The 16112-nt window shown below is 36.6% G+C and overlaps 1 protein-coding gene across 3 annotated transcripts in view; it reads left to right on the forward strand.

The window, feature by feature from the left end:
• The window catches only part of ALDH1A1 (aldehyde dehydrogenase 1 family member A1), a 305164-nt gene that overhangs the window by 260142 nt on the left and 28910 nt on the right, over window positions 1-16112 (forward strand). For all 3 annotated transcript variants that reach the window (XM_074394665.1, XM_003935614.3, XM_074394666.1), the window contains one exon: window positions 7996-8100. In XM_074394665.1, coding sequence (XP_074250766.1) covers window positions 7996-8100 — 105 coding nt within the window. The remainder of the gene's footprint in view (window positions 1-7995; window positions 8101-16112) is intronic.

Here is a 16112-nt window from a genome sequence, read left to right on the forward strand (position 1 = left end):
TGCCGTGATGCTGCTTTCACTTGGGAAATGTTTTTAACTTCCTTCTAACTAAAGCAATATTTTGTTTGCTTTGGGCTCGGAAGCAGGTGAAAAAATAGCTGACTGACTGCAACGTGCAGGGATTGAACAAGCTAAACCTGGCTTCAATTTCCAGGTATTCTGCGTTTTTAATTATATGATATTGGCCAAGCTTCTCATCCCCTAGGGCTTCGGTTTCTCTGTCTGTGAATTGGGAATGAGAATGACTACCTTGGAAAGTGGCAGTGAGAATTAAGTGAAGTAATTTGAGGAATGTGGCTGGCACTTATTAACTACTCGGTTCCTTCTCTCCTTGATTCTCTTTCCCAAGATGACTCCTAACATTATCCGATCATTCTGTTCTCAGTATAAGTGATATTTATATTTACATTGCTTGCCACAGTTCAAAACTGATTTCACCTTTTTTTCTCATTTGAGGCTCATAATTAACCACTGGGAGGAGCTAGAAAAGATGTTACCAGGGTCCCATTTCAAAGCTGAGGAACCAGAGCTCAGAGAGCATGACTTAAGGTCACATAGCTCTTAAAATGCAAAAGCAGAATAAACTGGATTCTGAATCTTTTAATCTTGGATCTGATGCTTTCCCACCTGATAACCTTTTTTCCTTAAATATCAAAACCAGTAGTACAAGAATTTCACTCAAGAAAACCTAAACAACAAAAAAACTGAAGTAAACAACAAATATCCTAAGAGAAGAAGGGATTATCCTCCTTTCCCAATTAGCTCTAACAACTATTTTCACACCTATTACATTTTTATCATTCGTTCCTTATCCTGATTGACGATAGATCTGGGCTGAGGTCTGAAATCCTGTATTCTTAACAGTCTTTCAACTTTTGCTGATGCTACCAAAATGTCTGTTGACAAGCAGCAAGGGTCTAAAAGTTTTAGGTGAGTGAGCCTTATAATTTCATATGCAGCAACCACCTTCCAGGTACTTTACGATTGAGCTGCCAGTTTCTCTCAGGAACTCACACTCAGCCATGTCAGGACCTTTCACTTCAGAAGTGCCAGAGCCAAGCAGAAACAGGATCATGGCCATAAACCAGTGACAGAACCAATCATTTATTTTACTCATGGAAGATTATCATTTATTAATATTTAGAATGCAGTATCTTAGCTCATTTCTGAGGACTGCTATCTTGGCAAGTTGTTTGTTCTCTGGCACCTGCCTGACAGTAAGAAAATGTAATCAACAATTTTAAAGTAAAGGACACATGTCCTAAGAGAGGGTATTGTCCCCATTTCATAAGGACTCTCAGTACAACTGTTTATATAACTTTGTAACTGGGACTTTACATATTGAATTTGTCACTACAAACTTGCCAGAATGAGGGAAACACTCATAGAGAGTATGAAAAATAACTTATTTGAAGACCAACCCAAAGTAAAGGTAATGACTCTGAAATGGCATGGATAATCTATAGGATGATATGATGCAAATCAGCATAAAATAAATCTCATAGAAATACAGACATCCAATGAAGGTATCCGAAAATAGCAGTTATCTGGCTTGGGATGGTGGTGGTGGTGGTGGTGGTGGTGGTGCAGTTTGGTTTGATTTATCATGATGCTATTATAACTATAGCCAGGGGATACATTACATGTTTACCAAATGTAAGTGACAAGGTAGAGCCATGTTCAAAAGAATTTGAGCAAGGATTGCTTCACAAACAATTAAAATCTAATAAATCGGGAAAGCAAATATGTTAATACTGGTTTTCCTGATGCTGACATGTTTTGGGTGTGAGAGAGAGAGGGAGAGAGAGAGAGTGAGTGAGTGTGTGCGTGTGTGTGTAGATGTACATAGCAAAAGTTTTCACAAACTTAGAAGCATTGCTTGAGAGGGATATGAAATGTTGCTAATATTTGATTTTCTGATATTATCTCTACCTGATTCATTGTAATTCATTGTAATGGGACCAACCCAAGTCCCATTACCTGTTTCCACTGCTCTATCAATACTTTTTCAGACATCAAAAATTTGTATTCAAAGGAATGCAAATAAGCTACTGAATTATGCTTTATATTTGGCATTCTTTTAGAAGGAAGAAGGCTTACCGGGTCTTGATACTGCTAAATATGGACAGAACTTTCTATCACTTCTACATTGTACCTCTTTGATACGGAAAATATATGATGTACAGAACTTGCTGACAAGTATTGCTGTCATCTGTAGGACATAGTGATGGTGTGGCTCAAAACAAATGCTGTGTCATCGTCTCTCTTTCCCTGGCTGAATTGAAAAGGCTGAAGGGGTTTTGCAAAAAAAAAAAAAAAAAAAAAAAACAAGAAAAAAGCATATATACTCATGTTGCTGAAGTCAGACTATAATTTAAAACAAATGAAAGGAAACTTTTATTTATCCTATTTTTGTTTTGGTCATTCTCTCATTTTGTTTTCATTCCTTTGACTGCAGTTAAAAATTTTCCTCCCCTTTGTTATTTCCTCCTTAATTTCCTTTTACATTTTTTGACTTTAAGTCTCAACATTTGCTGCCTCAGGGTTAGGGTGGAAAGTAGTTGCCAGAGATCCAGCTTTGATTCTTTTAAATGTTTAACACCCCACCAGACTTTTCTTCAGTCTCTCCTCCTCATTATTCATCCCTGATCTCATTCTCCCAGACTCCCAGTGGCCTTTGGTACTTTGGTAGATTCCTAAGCTGAGAAAACGTTGACACATTTACACTACAAACCACTCTCCATGGGTTCACACCACCACCCATGCACCCTGTGCTGTGACTCAGCCCTCAGGTTTGAAAATCCACATGGGTGACATAAAATGGAGACTCTCATCACCCTCCCTCTCCTTTGGAAAATCTTAAAAGAAATCCTTTGTGCTTTGAAAATGTGATCGTTAAAATCTCTCTCCCACCAAGAAAGTATTGGCTTCTCTTACAGGATCTACAGCTGCTTGCCCAGTTGCTGCCCTGATGAGATAATATCAATTTAAGGTGCTCTGAGTATCTTTTGCAAGAAGTCAGGGGCTCTTCACTTAAGCCCACAGCCTCCAAAATCTCATATCAGCAGATAAGATTAATAGGACTTTATTTTGCCCACTAGTCAAATCTAGCTTTAGCTTATTTATTTAGAATTGTAGCTTTATACATAGTACATTAAGACATAATAACTTTTGCTCTGGAAAGACAATTGTTTTTTTCAAAATTATGACTAATTCTTGGACACCAACTGAATCCAGGAAATGGCTACTTGTTTATGAAAGGTAATATGATGCATTTCTTAAAATCTGGTATATCTAAAATCTAAAGTGTAAAAATCAATTTCTAAGTTGCTTCAACATTTCTATTGATTGCTTCCCCATATAAAAAAGTACTTGAAGTCCAAGAGTATGCATAGGCATTTATAATTTCCAATCAATATTGCAAACTGAAAGTTGATGGTTACATTACATATATATTATTCAAAAGTAACCTCAGTCCCAAATTCGTAATTAGACTTGAGTTAATATATAATGGTTACATAGAACCCAAGAATATTTTACTTTTATAGTATCATCTCTTTTTCTCTAAGCTTGCTAACACCAAACAACAAAAGGAAAATAAGATTGTCACCATTATAGAATATTTCAACAAGCCTAATGTAGATTTTATACTTGTTATATCAAACATTCTCTTAGCCTAGACTTCTCCAAATAACCATTAAATATAACTACAGGAACAGTGTTTATACAAAAACATTTGGTTTGGTCACAGCTGGAAGCCAAATGCCAAATGTAAAGCTTCTCTAATTAAAAAAGAAGGTCTGTCCTATGAATAAATTATCTGTAGCTAAGGGGAAGAAAAAGGCTGTGCAATACCTGGCCTTCTAACAATCTAGGTCATCACATTACCTATGCCCACTTCTCTTTTCCTGCTGAAATGCCTCTGTTTGTGGGAGAATGTGCATAATTCATAATTTGTAGACTGCACTGTTACATCACTCTCCTCCAAAACCTTGTGACCTTATGATAGGATTATGAAAGTAGTCTCTGGGCTAATTTCCTGGACTCTGGTTAGTCTACTAATCAGTTTGGGGTACTTTAAAATCGGTATTCCTAAACATCCATTTGATCTGGTCTCTCCCTTTTTATATCCAGAATAGAGCCCAGACTTCTTTCTTTGGGGACCAGGATCTACCACAAACTGACGTTATTTTCACTGGCAGGCCTTGTCTGTGACTTCTGTCCACTGGAACTCCATTCTGTTGGGAGCTGCTCTGTTTACTATGTTATGAACCTCCAAAGATTTGTCCCTCCCTTTACTCTTTTTTTTTTTCCTTCTTTCTACCAATCCAGTCTCATCGTCTAAAGAAGCATTCTTCTAGCCTATGCCCCTCTACGCCATTTATTGAGAACACCACTGCTTTGGCCATTTTGCTCTACAGCCTTTAATTCTTTACTGGCTGATTGATATGAAATTAGATTATAAGCCCTTGAGAGCAGGGGCCGTGGCTAACTTATCTCTCATTTTCCGATAGTATCTTCCAGGGTATGTCTCAGGTATTTACTCATTATTTGACAAACACTTTTCTGATAAAACAAAAGTTTCTAATCAGGATTATATAAATGTAAGCACAAATTCAAACACAAGTTGAGCTCACAGTGCTCTCCTGTATTAAAGGTTAAAACTGAATAATGCAAGACAGTGCTGGTAATTTGGGATCCTCTACAGCTGATCTCTTCAGTTGCCTGCAGGCTGCCAGATAAACGTGTGTTTTCACTTCAGGTTAATGCTCATTTACAAAATATTCACTGGCTTTAATCTGAAGTGGCAGTTTTATGTACAGCTTAGATACAAGTTTTGATCATGGAACTAGATGGTACATACATATTGTAATAATTCCTTTACCAAAAAATATGTAAAGAGAGTAAAATAAGCTGTAATATGTTGAGAGCATATTATTGAGAACTTGAAACCACAGATTATCACAGACCTAAGGATAAGAGGGCTCAGGAGAGAGCTAGAAACTCCGACCAAAGGCCTCGCAAAATGTAATTGATTCTGTATGTTGTTTTATTTTATTTTTAATGAAATTACATTGTAGAAGGGTGAAATTCTGGGTATAACTCTGCCAGACTGAGATCTGTATTCCCTTAGTTGAGAGGTACAAAAATCTAAGGCAGTTATACACTCTTTAGGGCAGAGAGAAGGCAGAATTAGTAAGTGAATAAATCTGAGGCAGGTTTTGGAAGACTGATTTATAAATCTGTGGCAAGTACGACAATATCTTTAGTTTTTTGTTTGGAATTTTCTGGGCTGATACATAGATATCTAACATTAACACAAAGCAGAACATAAGTAATTTATCAGTAGGATACTAACATGTTATGTTGGAAAGAAGAAAAAATAGGTGAAATTCAACTGGAGCAACTAGTGAAATCTTCATGAGGAGATGGCATAGTAAGCTAGAATTTGAAGTAAAAATAGAAGAAAATAGTGGAACTCTAGTTTAAAGAACAGTGTAAATGAAAGTATGCTGCAAAAAATGGCAAGGTGTTTGAGGCAGTAGAATGAGGGTGGAACAAAGGGTAAACTGAGGGAATGGTAGAGCAAAAGACTGAAAAAGCATATTGGGACAAGATTGTTAACCCCCTCTACTGCCATGTTAAGCAGTCTGACAATAATCACTAAAGTATTCTGAGGAGGGCTGTAGACAGAATCTGAGGAAGATCACGATGACAAGAAGAAAGATAAATGTTAATTAGGCAGAGGTAAAGGGCCAAGAGAACAGGGAACGCTTTTTTATAATTGTACAGAACAAAGTGATACAAAAGGGTACCTAGGGATTGTTTGTGTCATTAACAAAAGGGAAGTGTGTATGAGAGGGATAGTGTGCTGGGGGACAGTGTGCATGAGCAAGCTTTAGAATGTTGGAGTGAGAGCAGCATGAAGCTAGAGATGCCAGTGAGCTGAATTCTGGACAGGTTAAGTTCTTTCCCAGACATCCCTTGGGAAGAAAAATACTAAGCCATAAGGGCCTAAATGGAAACACTCTAGGAATAATTATGGGATTCTGTAAAATGTGTTTCTGATAGCTAGAGTGTTGATTGGCTGTAAGAAACATTGGGCAAATCAGCACTTTCATCTGAATTTATGTTTCCTCAAGTTGATCTGAGAGCCTAGTGCTTTTTCCCAAAAAATAATATAGTGAATTTTGTGGTCTTCATCTGTATTCAATTAATCTTGTTTCTGTAATCTGATAGGGTTTCTTGATACTTTTTCTATTTTTCTTATGCCCCTATATATGTATTTTTGCACATCTAGTCTCTTCATCTGAACAGTTTTAGGCCCCTTTCCCCTTTATTTAGCCATACTCATGTGTTTTTACCGTCAGTTTCAGTATAGCACTACAATTCCTTTGAACACCTTTAACTATACAGAATAATTCTGTAATTCTGTCGGTTTTGGTTTTTTTTTTTTGGTATAGATAATTATATTGGCATGAATGGGAAAACAAGGAGGCTTATCCTCTTCCCCATTTTGTAGAAAATAGTAAGTGTCATAGAGTATTCATTTGCAGAATATTATAGATCTTATCTATGAGTAGTTGATGGATTATAGATCTTTGATTCGATTAAGTTATTCAAGAATTTTTTACTGAGGCTAAAATTGCTTGAGTGCTGAGATTGTGTTGGACACTGAAGATCAACCAGAAAACTGGACATAGTCCTTGACGGAAGGCAGCCACTTAGAAATGACTAATTTAAAAGTTACACATTGTCCAATGGAAGTGTAGGAGAACAGGGAAATATTTTTTGTCTAAATAATAAATCACAGAATATAGAATGAATTATATTCAAGCATTTAGGGATACATAGTAATATACATATTATTACTCTGATAGAATTTTAAGCTATGCTAGTGATCACTGGCAAATTGTTAATAAATAAGTAATTTTCATTTAGCACAGTAGCTAATTTAAACCTTGGAGGAGTGTTTCATTACATTCTCCCTCAGGGTTGAACTGTTAATGATTTATCTTTAAATATCAAGTAAGAAGGGATGTCTGAATTAGGATACATGTTATCAACCCAGCACATATGTCACCTTCCTTTACTCTCTGTATTAGCTACCTCAGATTCAAAATCAAATAAACTAAGTCTATCTTGTCATAAGTCTAACAGGAAGTTATAATATACACTATGTAATACAGTATTATTGTTTTCATATTTCAAATAATAAGAAATGTCAAAGCTGGCTCCTCAAGAAAAGGCAAATTCAGTGACCTGGAAGTTGAAACTGAGATGTTTTAAATGACTTACTGATGCTTTTAAATATTTCTATTATTTTATAGTACATACAGAATTCCATATTTCCTACTGTTTCTTTAGTTGCATGTCTCTTTCTCATAGTTATCATTAAGAAATCTTGTTCCTGATTTTATCTGAGGACAAAGAAATTACCAGGTAATCTGAGGCGAACAAAACCTATGCTTTTAAAAAGCCAGTGAAACAATGTCACTAGCTAATTTTCTCTAAGTGAACTTCTTTTAAAATTCTTTAGCGAAAATATTTTTTAGCTTTAAAACATTAAAGGATTAGAAAATAGTCTCTTATGATTCCAAATCACCCATAGCCCAAAATGAGGATGTTCAGAATTTGAAGTGGAAAATAAAAGCAATTGTTAATAAAGACCAAGCCCACAAAAGCCTTTGCTTTTGCTTCAAATTCATGGCCATTTCAGGTAAAATCATTGTTCTCTAGTTTGTTTTCTCCAGCATGTATTTTCTAGTGTTGAAATGACTGCATCGCTTGGTTAAACATAAAAGCATTATGTACTTCATTTCAGTACATGTGTATGCATGTAAACACAAAATATCTTAAACAACCAGAAGGTTTTGAGGGGTAAAAAAATGTGCTTCTTTTAGGCATTGTGAAATGCTTTAAAGTTCATGAAAATTTCCAAAACTGGCTGCATATTCAAGTACCTTTTTACACATTTTCTCTTTATTGCTACAGATCTTCATAAACAATGAATGGCATAATTCAGTGAGTGGCAAGAAATTTCCTGTCTTTAATCCTGCAACTGAGGAGGAACTCTGCCAGGTAGAAGAAGGAGATAAGGTGAGTTTCTGAACACTAGCTTTATTTTATGCCAGGTTTCTTGGTTTCTTGCCATTCTAAGTTCCTGAACCCCATTGCAAGTTCCAAAAGACATGTCATGAAAATATGGTTTCTGGGGCAGCCTAGGGAAATTGTCTAAGTTGTCCTTGTTAAAAAAAAAAAAAAAACATTCTCTCAGTAGTCATATAATAATGATGAATCTGTGCTTCTGGGTGTCATGGTGATTGTTTTTTCACAGTCTTCCTTACTTTATTTTCAATTGAAATAGTATATAGATTTATTTTACAGACTGCATGAGACGGGGTTGATCATATGTTATAAAGGAGAGAAATCCTCGGCCAGGTGCTGATGCTCACGCCTGTAATCCCAGCACTGTGGGAGGCCAAAGCAGTCAGTTCACTTGAGGTCAGGAGTTCAAGATCAGCCTGGCCAACATGGTGAAATACTGTCTCTACTAAAATACAAAAATTAGCCACGCACGGTGACACATGCTGTTATCCCAGCTACTCAGGAGGCTGAGGCAGGAGAATCACTTTAGCCCGGGAGTGGAGACTGCAGTGAGTCAAGATCATACCACTGTACTCCAGCCTAAAAAAACAAAAAGAAAAGAAAAAAGGAGAGAAATATTTTATTCATATGAAATTGTTCTTTTTATGTTGCTAGATAAAAGTAAAAAGTTATTATAGGCCGGGCGCGGTGGCTCAAGCCTGTAATCCCAGCGCTTTGGGAGGCCGAGGTGGGTGGATCACGAGGTCAAAAGATCGAGACCATCCTGGCCAACATGGTGAAACCCCGTCTCTACTAAAAATACAAAACATTAGCTGGGCATGGTGGAACGTGCCTGTAATCCCAGCTACTCAGGAGGCTGAGGCAAGAGAATTGCCTGAACCCAGGAGGCGGAGGTTGCGGTGAGCCGAGATCGTGCCATTACACTCCAGCCTGGGTAACAAGAGTGAAACTCCGTCTCAAAAAAAAAAAAAAAGTTATTATAGAACGTTTAGAACAATATATTACCAAGTTATTTTATTTAAAATCACTGCATTATTATTCAATACCTTTAAAAATTAAATTGTAGAATAACTTAAATTGACTAACAAATTAAAAATGTTATTTTCTAGCTAATAATAGCAATAATAACAAAAACAAACTTTTATTTAGTGAAAATTGTTCTCAAGTTCTAAATGCTGTCTTCATTTAAGACTTAAAGCAACCCTATAGGGGAGGTACAATTTTGAGTCATTTTTACAAATAATAATGAAATGGCAGAGTAGAAAGGCTGAGTAATTTACTCAAGGTGGCATTGCTAATAATTAATGACATCAACATTAAAATGCTGCCCCTCTAATACTATAACCTGTGCCTAGTGGGGGATACTGCTTCACCTTGTCATTATTATGAAAGTAAGATAGGGTAATGTTAAATAGCCTTTCTTATTATTAAAAGTAAGATAGCCTAATATTAAATAACCTTTTTACTTTCCTCCTGGGTGAGGAGAGTAAAAAACTTAGGAATTTTTATCTGAACATGTAAGTGTTTCTAAGTCTAATTTGAAATGAAGTTTCTGTTCTTTAGTTTTCCAGGGGTTGCCAAGCTTTACATTTCGGTAATGTGAAGAGGAAATTTTTTATTTTTTATTTTTTGCTGCAGGAAAAGACTACTGGGAAATTAAAGTCAGCAACACCCAAGGATAATATTGTTCATGACAATGTATTTCAGTTAATTATAGCAATCACATGTTCCTGCCAGTCTCCTGCCCAGTCTTTTCTATTACTTGAGCCCTGATAAATGAGATCACAAAAATGAGGTCACAAATCTGAAGGTACTGGGCCATGCAGACAAGCTTATTCCAAGATAGGGACCTGAGGGGGCCCTTTTGGATTTAGGAGAAACCCTGGGTTCAGATTTCAGTATGATGAGAACAAGACCCAAGTCTCAAGGCACAGGAGTACTGAGTTCAGCCACAGGGGTCAACAATTTGAGAAGCAGAAACAGAATAGAATGATGACAAATGTCACTGGCTTTCAGATTCAGATTTTCTGTTTATACCAAAGAGTTCACCAAAGCATGAATTCTCCATTCTGTTTCTCACTGTCTCTGGAAAAAAGTCCACAAACAAAGGTCCTTTATAATATTACTCAATCTTGTTTATGGACTCCTTCCCAGGCTACCCCATCAACTTCAGAGTTTCAACTTCACCATGCCCAGCATCCCTCCCCAACCATTGCTTGCTAGTCACTGCCTTTGCACATGTTCACAGCGTAGTCCTTGGGACCTAGTTCAAGTCACCCTCTACAGTAAGAACATAGATTTCCAATGTTTGTTCTTAACTTCTTTGAGATCCTATTCCTTTTCCTGTAAAATGAGAGATAGGAAAATGCTTGAGGAGTTAAATGTATAAAGCTCTTCAACAGTGCCAGGCATATCTGAAAACTTCGGTCATGCCAGTGTTTTATACTTCTTTAAAACCTTCTCTAACCTTCTCAAGTAGACTTGTTCTCTTCTCTGTGGATATAGGACATCGTATTGGCCTGTATTATAACCTTTGTGTTATACAGCTATAGGTTAATTTGTCTGAGACAATATGCTTCTTGTAGATCAATACTACATCTCTCATTTATATCCTTGGTTTCTGGATATATAGTATATCCTATAGGTATTCTATATACTATAGATATAGTATATTCTACAGATCTATAAAATACTCTTCTTTTTCATCAATCTTTGAATTTCCATATATTGCTCATTACTCACCTTTGGAATTTAGTACAAAACTGACTATTGACTGCAGCAGACATTCTCAAAATTTAGCCTGTATCGGAATGTTCATGAAGTCTTGTTAAAGCACAGATAGCTGAGTCCCACCTACCCCCAGATTTCACTGCAATAATTTTAGAATGGGACCTGAAATTTTTCATTTCTTATAAATTATTTGGTAATGCTGATGTTAGTTGGGATGGAGGTGGGGGAATGCATCTTGAACCACCGAACTAAAGTGTTAAGCTGTTAAGTTGTATCTCCTCTCAGCTGTTAACATTTAACAGGGGTCATGAATTTTTGACACCTAAGAAAGTTAGTGATTGAAAATTGTATTGTGGTGATCACTCTGCACCTCTCTAAAATGCTACTAAACTAAACTTGGGCAGAGAAATACTGATCATCCCCGACAAGGTCTATAGGAGTCCTGGAAGCCTGTTCCCTCCAAGCCATTCCCAGAAATAAGAGAGAACTTTATTCTTCACGTTTCAAAGAGGAATGGATGCCTTTTATAGAGACTTCAAGTGATCCACACATCACCACCTCCAATGTTCCTCTAGTTGCTTGAGTAGCTCTAGCAGGCCTAGCAAGATGAGAAAAGCAATAAAGGGCAAGGACAGAGTGAGCCCTTGAGAGCTACCTACTTTCTCTCTCCATTCAAGAGAGAGAACAGATCTGTTTACAGTTTGCAACTAACAGATGGAAAAATATTGTTAGTGTTTTAGTTCTGGAGCCTTGAACATCAACCTTTGCCACTGGGATTAGATTCATTACAAAAACAAATCTCTATACCTAAATTTCCAGATAAAACCTTGTCAGGCAATCTGAGGACTTTTCTTAGCACAGTTTGTGGGATTTACCACCTTTCTAAAGTATAGTACGGGAAAGCTGATTGTCAAACTGGAAGCCTTAGAAATATTTGCCATTGATTTGCTCCGTGCTTCTTGACAATTACTATTGCTCACCCAAGAAAGAGATCAAGGATGCCCGTTAATATCTACCCAAGCTTCAAATCAGGTCACAATGCCAACTGAGTTGGCTGGACATCTGATCACTGAAACTGTTTATATTATAAACTGTTCATGGTAAACCACTGTTGGAACATCTATCACCCTTATAGTCATATTCTTTTTCAGCATTATTTTAAAACTTATTTTAAAATAATTATTACTGTTCTCATAATTTTGCCAACATATGTAGACTCCAACATTGCTTAGTGAAAGGTACAAATCTAGTAAATTACATAGTCACAGCAAACCCAATATTCTGGATCTGACTCTTTAGATAATGAGCCAAGAGGTTTTAGGAATTTAATTTATAAGTAGAATGGAGCTAACAATGGGCTATATACTGCCTTTCAATGGTATTATAAAGAAAAGAGGAAGGGCAAGAACAAATGGAGGTTACAAAGCAAAGTACAGATGTGGGTGGGAACTGTTTTCTTTTCACTTCAGTGGTTCTTTTAGGCTATATTGACTAATCCTGAAAACTACTTTAATACTAAGGCATGACCTAACAAATAATTGGTAGGGATAAAAGTAAATGTCCATTAAAGTAAGTGCCTATGACAGGTGTAAAAGTAAAACTGGTCTGATAACTATTTTCTCCATCTCTGAATGAATTTAATATGGAAGTATACCATCTGGGAGTGATTGAAGAGTTCAGTCCTTCCTTAACTATGCTTTAGGAGACATTTGATATCTCATCATCATTTCAACTGTCTTTTTACATTCAGCTTCTGGGCTCTCACTTCACAAAAGGAGCATTTTCAGTGCTATAAGCAAAAATGTTAGTGATGGTGCAAATCTGAGTTAATGTACCAAATTGTTTTCTGTTTAATTTAAAAATCATATCCCTGAAAATTCCAGTTCTAAAATAAAAATCCAAAAAATTATAGTCCTGGAATTAGAAAACAATAACTTTTATGTCTAATAGTTTTTGAATAATGTATAAGTTTTGTGTTATATCAGGGAATCTATTAAAATACGATTTGTTATGTAAATGCCAATGTAATTAAATTAATTATGTAAGGCACCCTTATATAAAATCGGTACAACATGATATGTTTATAGAACAGGTAACCAAATAATTGAAAATTTATTTACTGCCCATTATAGACCCAGAATTGTAAGAAATATTATAGTTTATAAAACAAATAGCAGTACATATTTGTTACAAAAGAGGTCATCGTTAGAGCAGTCTTACAGAGATGTAAGAACTAGATTTTGTAGTCAGATATGAGATCAAATTTTGATTCTGTCTGCTAGATTTCAAAGCCATTAGCCACAGTCTACTCATTTATAAACCAAGTTTCATGATACTTAATAATAATAGTATCTATGGGGCTTTAAAAGTCTTTCCTTAATGCCTGGAGATTAGTAGGCTGTTAACTAGTAGCTCATCATCAAGCTGGATTTGTCTGGCAATGTTTTAGATAGAATTGATGTTTGAGCTCGGTCTTAAAGAATATATAAGATTTTGGAAGTAAAGGAGTATACTGGTAGAATATTCTAGGCAAGGAGAACTGCAGAGACAAAGGTAAGAAGGAGTTGCGTCAGATAGAGTAGAAAAAATGTAAACACAAAGTTTGGATAGGTGAGATTTGGTCTGAAAATTTGGGGCCTTGAAAACCAGGTGGAGGACCCCGGCCTTGAGACTGTAGAAAAAAGGGAACAGGTAAAAACATTTGAAAAACAAAGTGATAAGATAAAATTATTTGCAGATTAGCCTGACGTGACAGTAGCCAAGGTAGTTTGAGGACAGAAGAGAATGAACTTGAGAAAGTATTAACAATATGAAATAATCAAGTCTAAAATTGTTCAGGGCAATGAAAACTGAAAGGAAGAATTAAAATATTAGAATTAAAAGTTAGAACTTGCTGGGTGCAGTGATGTACACCTGTAATCCTTGCATGCCTGTGATCCCACCACTTTGGAAGGCAGAGACAGGCAAGACCAGCCAGCTTTGGCAACATGGCAAAACTCCATGTCTGCAAAAAAATTCGGCATGGTGGCTCATGACTATAATCATAGCACTTTGGGAGGTCAAGGTGTGAGGATTACTTGAGCCCAGGGGTTCAAGACCCGCCTGGGAGACATAGAAAGACCTCATCTCTACTAAAAATAAAGGATTAGCCGGACATGGTGATGCACTCCTGTAGTCCCAGCTACTCCAGCTGAGGTGGGAGGATCACGTGAGGCTCGTCGGGAGATCTAGGCTTTGATAAGCCATGTTTGTATCACTGCACTCCAGCCTGGACAACAGAGTGACTCTCTATTGATAGAGATTCTCTCCGTAACTCAGGCTAGAGTGCAGTGGTACAGTCTGAACTCACTGCAACCTCCACCTCTCAGGCTCGGGTGATTCTTCCACCTCTGCCTTCTGGGTAGCTGGCACTATAGGCGTATCCCCTGACACCCAGCAATATACCCCGATTTTAAAGAAAAGAAAGTTGCATCTTGAGACATCATGCCATAACACATTTGATAGTTTATAATAATGTTTGTGGGGGGAGTGATCTGGTTGTATGTCTCTTTCATATGATTGAATATTCCAAAAGAACAATCTTTTTACTTCAATCTGCTGTCATTAGCAGACGGATGATGAGAATGCTGCAGAGTGGAATGTTTATCAGATTTTTAGCTGGATGGACAGATGGTTAGATGCCTCAAGGATTACATAGCTAATGAAGAGGAATCAGAATTCAAATCTGGGTCATTTTATATCAAACTATATATTAACTAAGATTACTCTATTTCTGCTTCTGCAAGATTACGTGTAAAATATGAGAAAAGTAAGGGCATGATCCAAAGGACAGCACCGTAAGAAAGTCTTTATTTATAGCAGCATTCTTTAGGGATGTGCTTTCCATATGGCAGAGTTACTTATCTTGAAGCCAGTTTTCCATATCCCTTTGGGAGGCTGAGATGCCTGTGATAGCCCATATTTGGCTAAGCCCAATAGCAGGACACTGAACAGAAGGATCGAAATGAAAGCTGTGTCATACAGATCTGTTTAAACGCAGAGCAGCATATATTTTATAAGCTCTGGTATCCACAGATCATGCTGACAATCTCAGATTTTTGTGGTTTGCTTTTTCTTTTTTCAAACAGTGCTCTGTAAATTTAGGAAAAAGTTAGAACATGTGGTGTGAAACATTGTCTAAATATAAGCAATCAATGTGATTAACTGAATGCCCAAAATATGTGCTGTATATATATTTCTCAGGAAAGGCAGGCAATACATATATTTTATTGTATATATCATCATTCTCTGAAAAGTTAGACAGTAAGATATACCAGTGTGTGATGTATTACAGTGAAAGAATCTTTGCTTGTAGTCAGTAAATATTATTACTTAATCAGACCAGATTATGCTTCTAAAATCTCTCTCTTGCCCCAGAGCATCTTACATTGGTGATAAATACTAGAAGAATAGTTTTTTGTACTTTAATTCACAGACTTGTAAGTTTTTGGCTTAATTGAATGTAGCCAAAGAAGGAAGATGTTAATTTGAGGTCCATTTGAGGGGAAGATATACTTAGATGGGATTTACCTTAATTGTGCACAATTTTAAAAATAAAAAACTAGGATAATTACTTTTTCTCTCCCCCAATTCTTAAATTGTGTCTCCTGCAAAATACTGCAACCTACTGGCCTATGATGTCGTCACTGTTTGTGGAGCTATACAGTTCCATACAGTGGCCAGTCGTATGTACAAAAGAACACTAGAATGATCTATGCCTTTATGGAGTTTGCAGTAACAGTAGCTATGTTCTGTAAGAACTGAGAAGAGGTCTGAACAGGGATCTGTAGGGGAATAGAGTGGCCAGGGCAATATTTGTAACTGACATAGATTGCCAAAGAACCAAAGAATATACCTGGTGTAGAAAAACACAACAGAGAAAGAAGGAATTGAGTGAAGGCACTATGAGAGAAGGCAAGGAGGCTAGACTGAGTGTGGAGTTGCTTTATTCTTTGACTTTTACTTGAATTAATGGAGTTTTAAGCCATGCATCATTAATAAGAAACTGACTTCTTTACCTAATTTGGGATTTAAAAGGATCTCTTTATACCCAGTTGGGAAATGAGAGTTTGTCACATGCACATCCTACTCTATTTGTTCCACTGTCTCTATGCCCTTTTCCCTCTGCACAAGAGGAATGAGCACGTGTTTATAAGGTTTATTCTTCAACAGCAAAGAAAAGTTCTTATTCACCCTTCAATAGGCTCTTCATGAAAGTGGACAGGCTGTTGAGT

The sequence above is a fragment of the Saimiri boliviensis genome, chromosome 2 (assembly GCF_048565385.1).
Source record: "Saimiri boliviensis isolate mSaiBol1 chromosome 2, mSaiBol1.pri, whole genome shotgun sequence".
NCBI classification, from domain to species: domain Eukaryota; kingdom Metazoa; phylum Chordata; class Mammalia; order Primates; family Cebidae; genus Saimiri; species Saimiri boliviensis.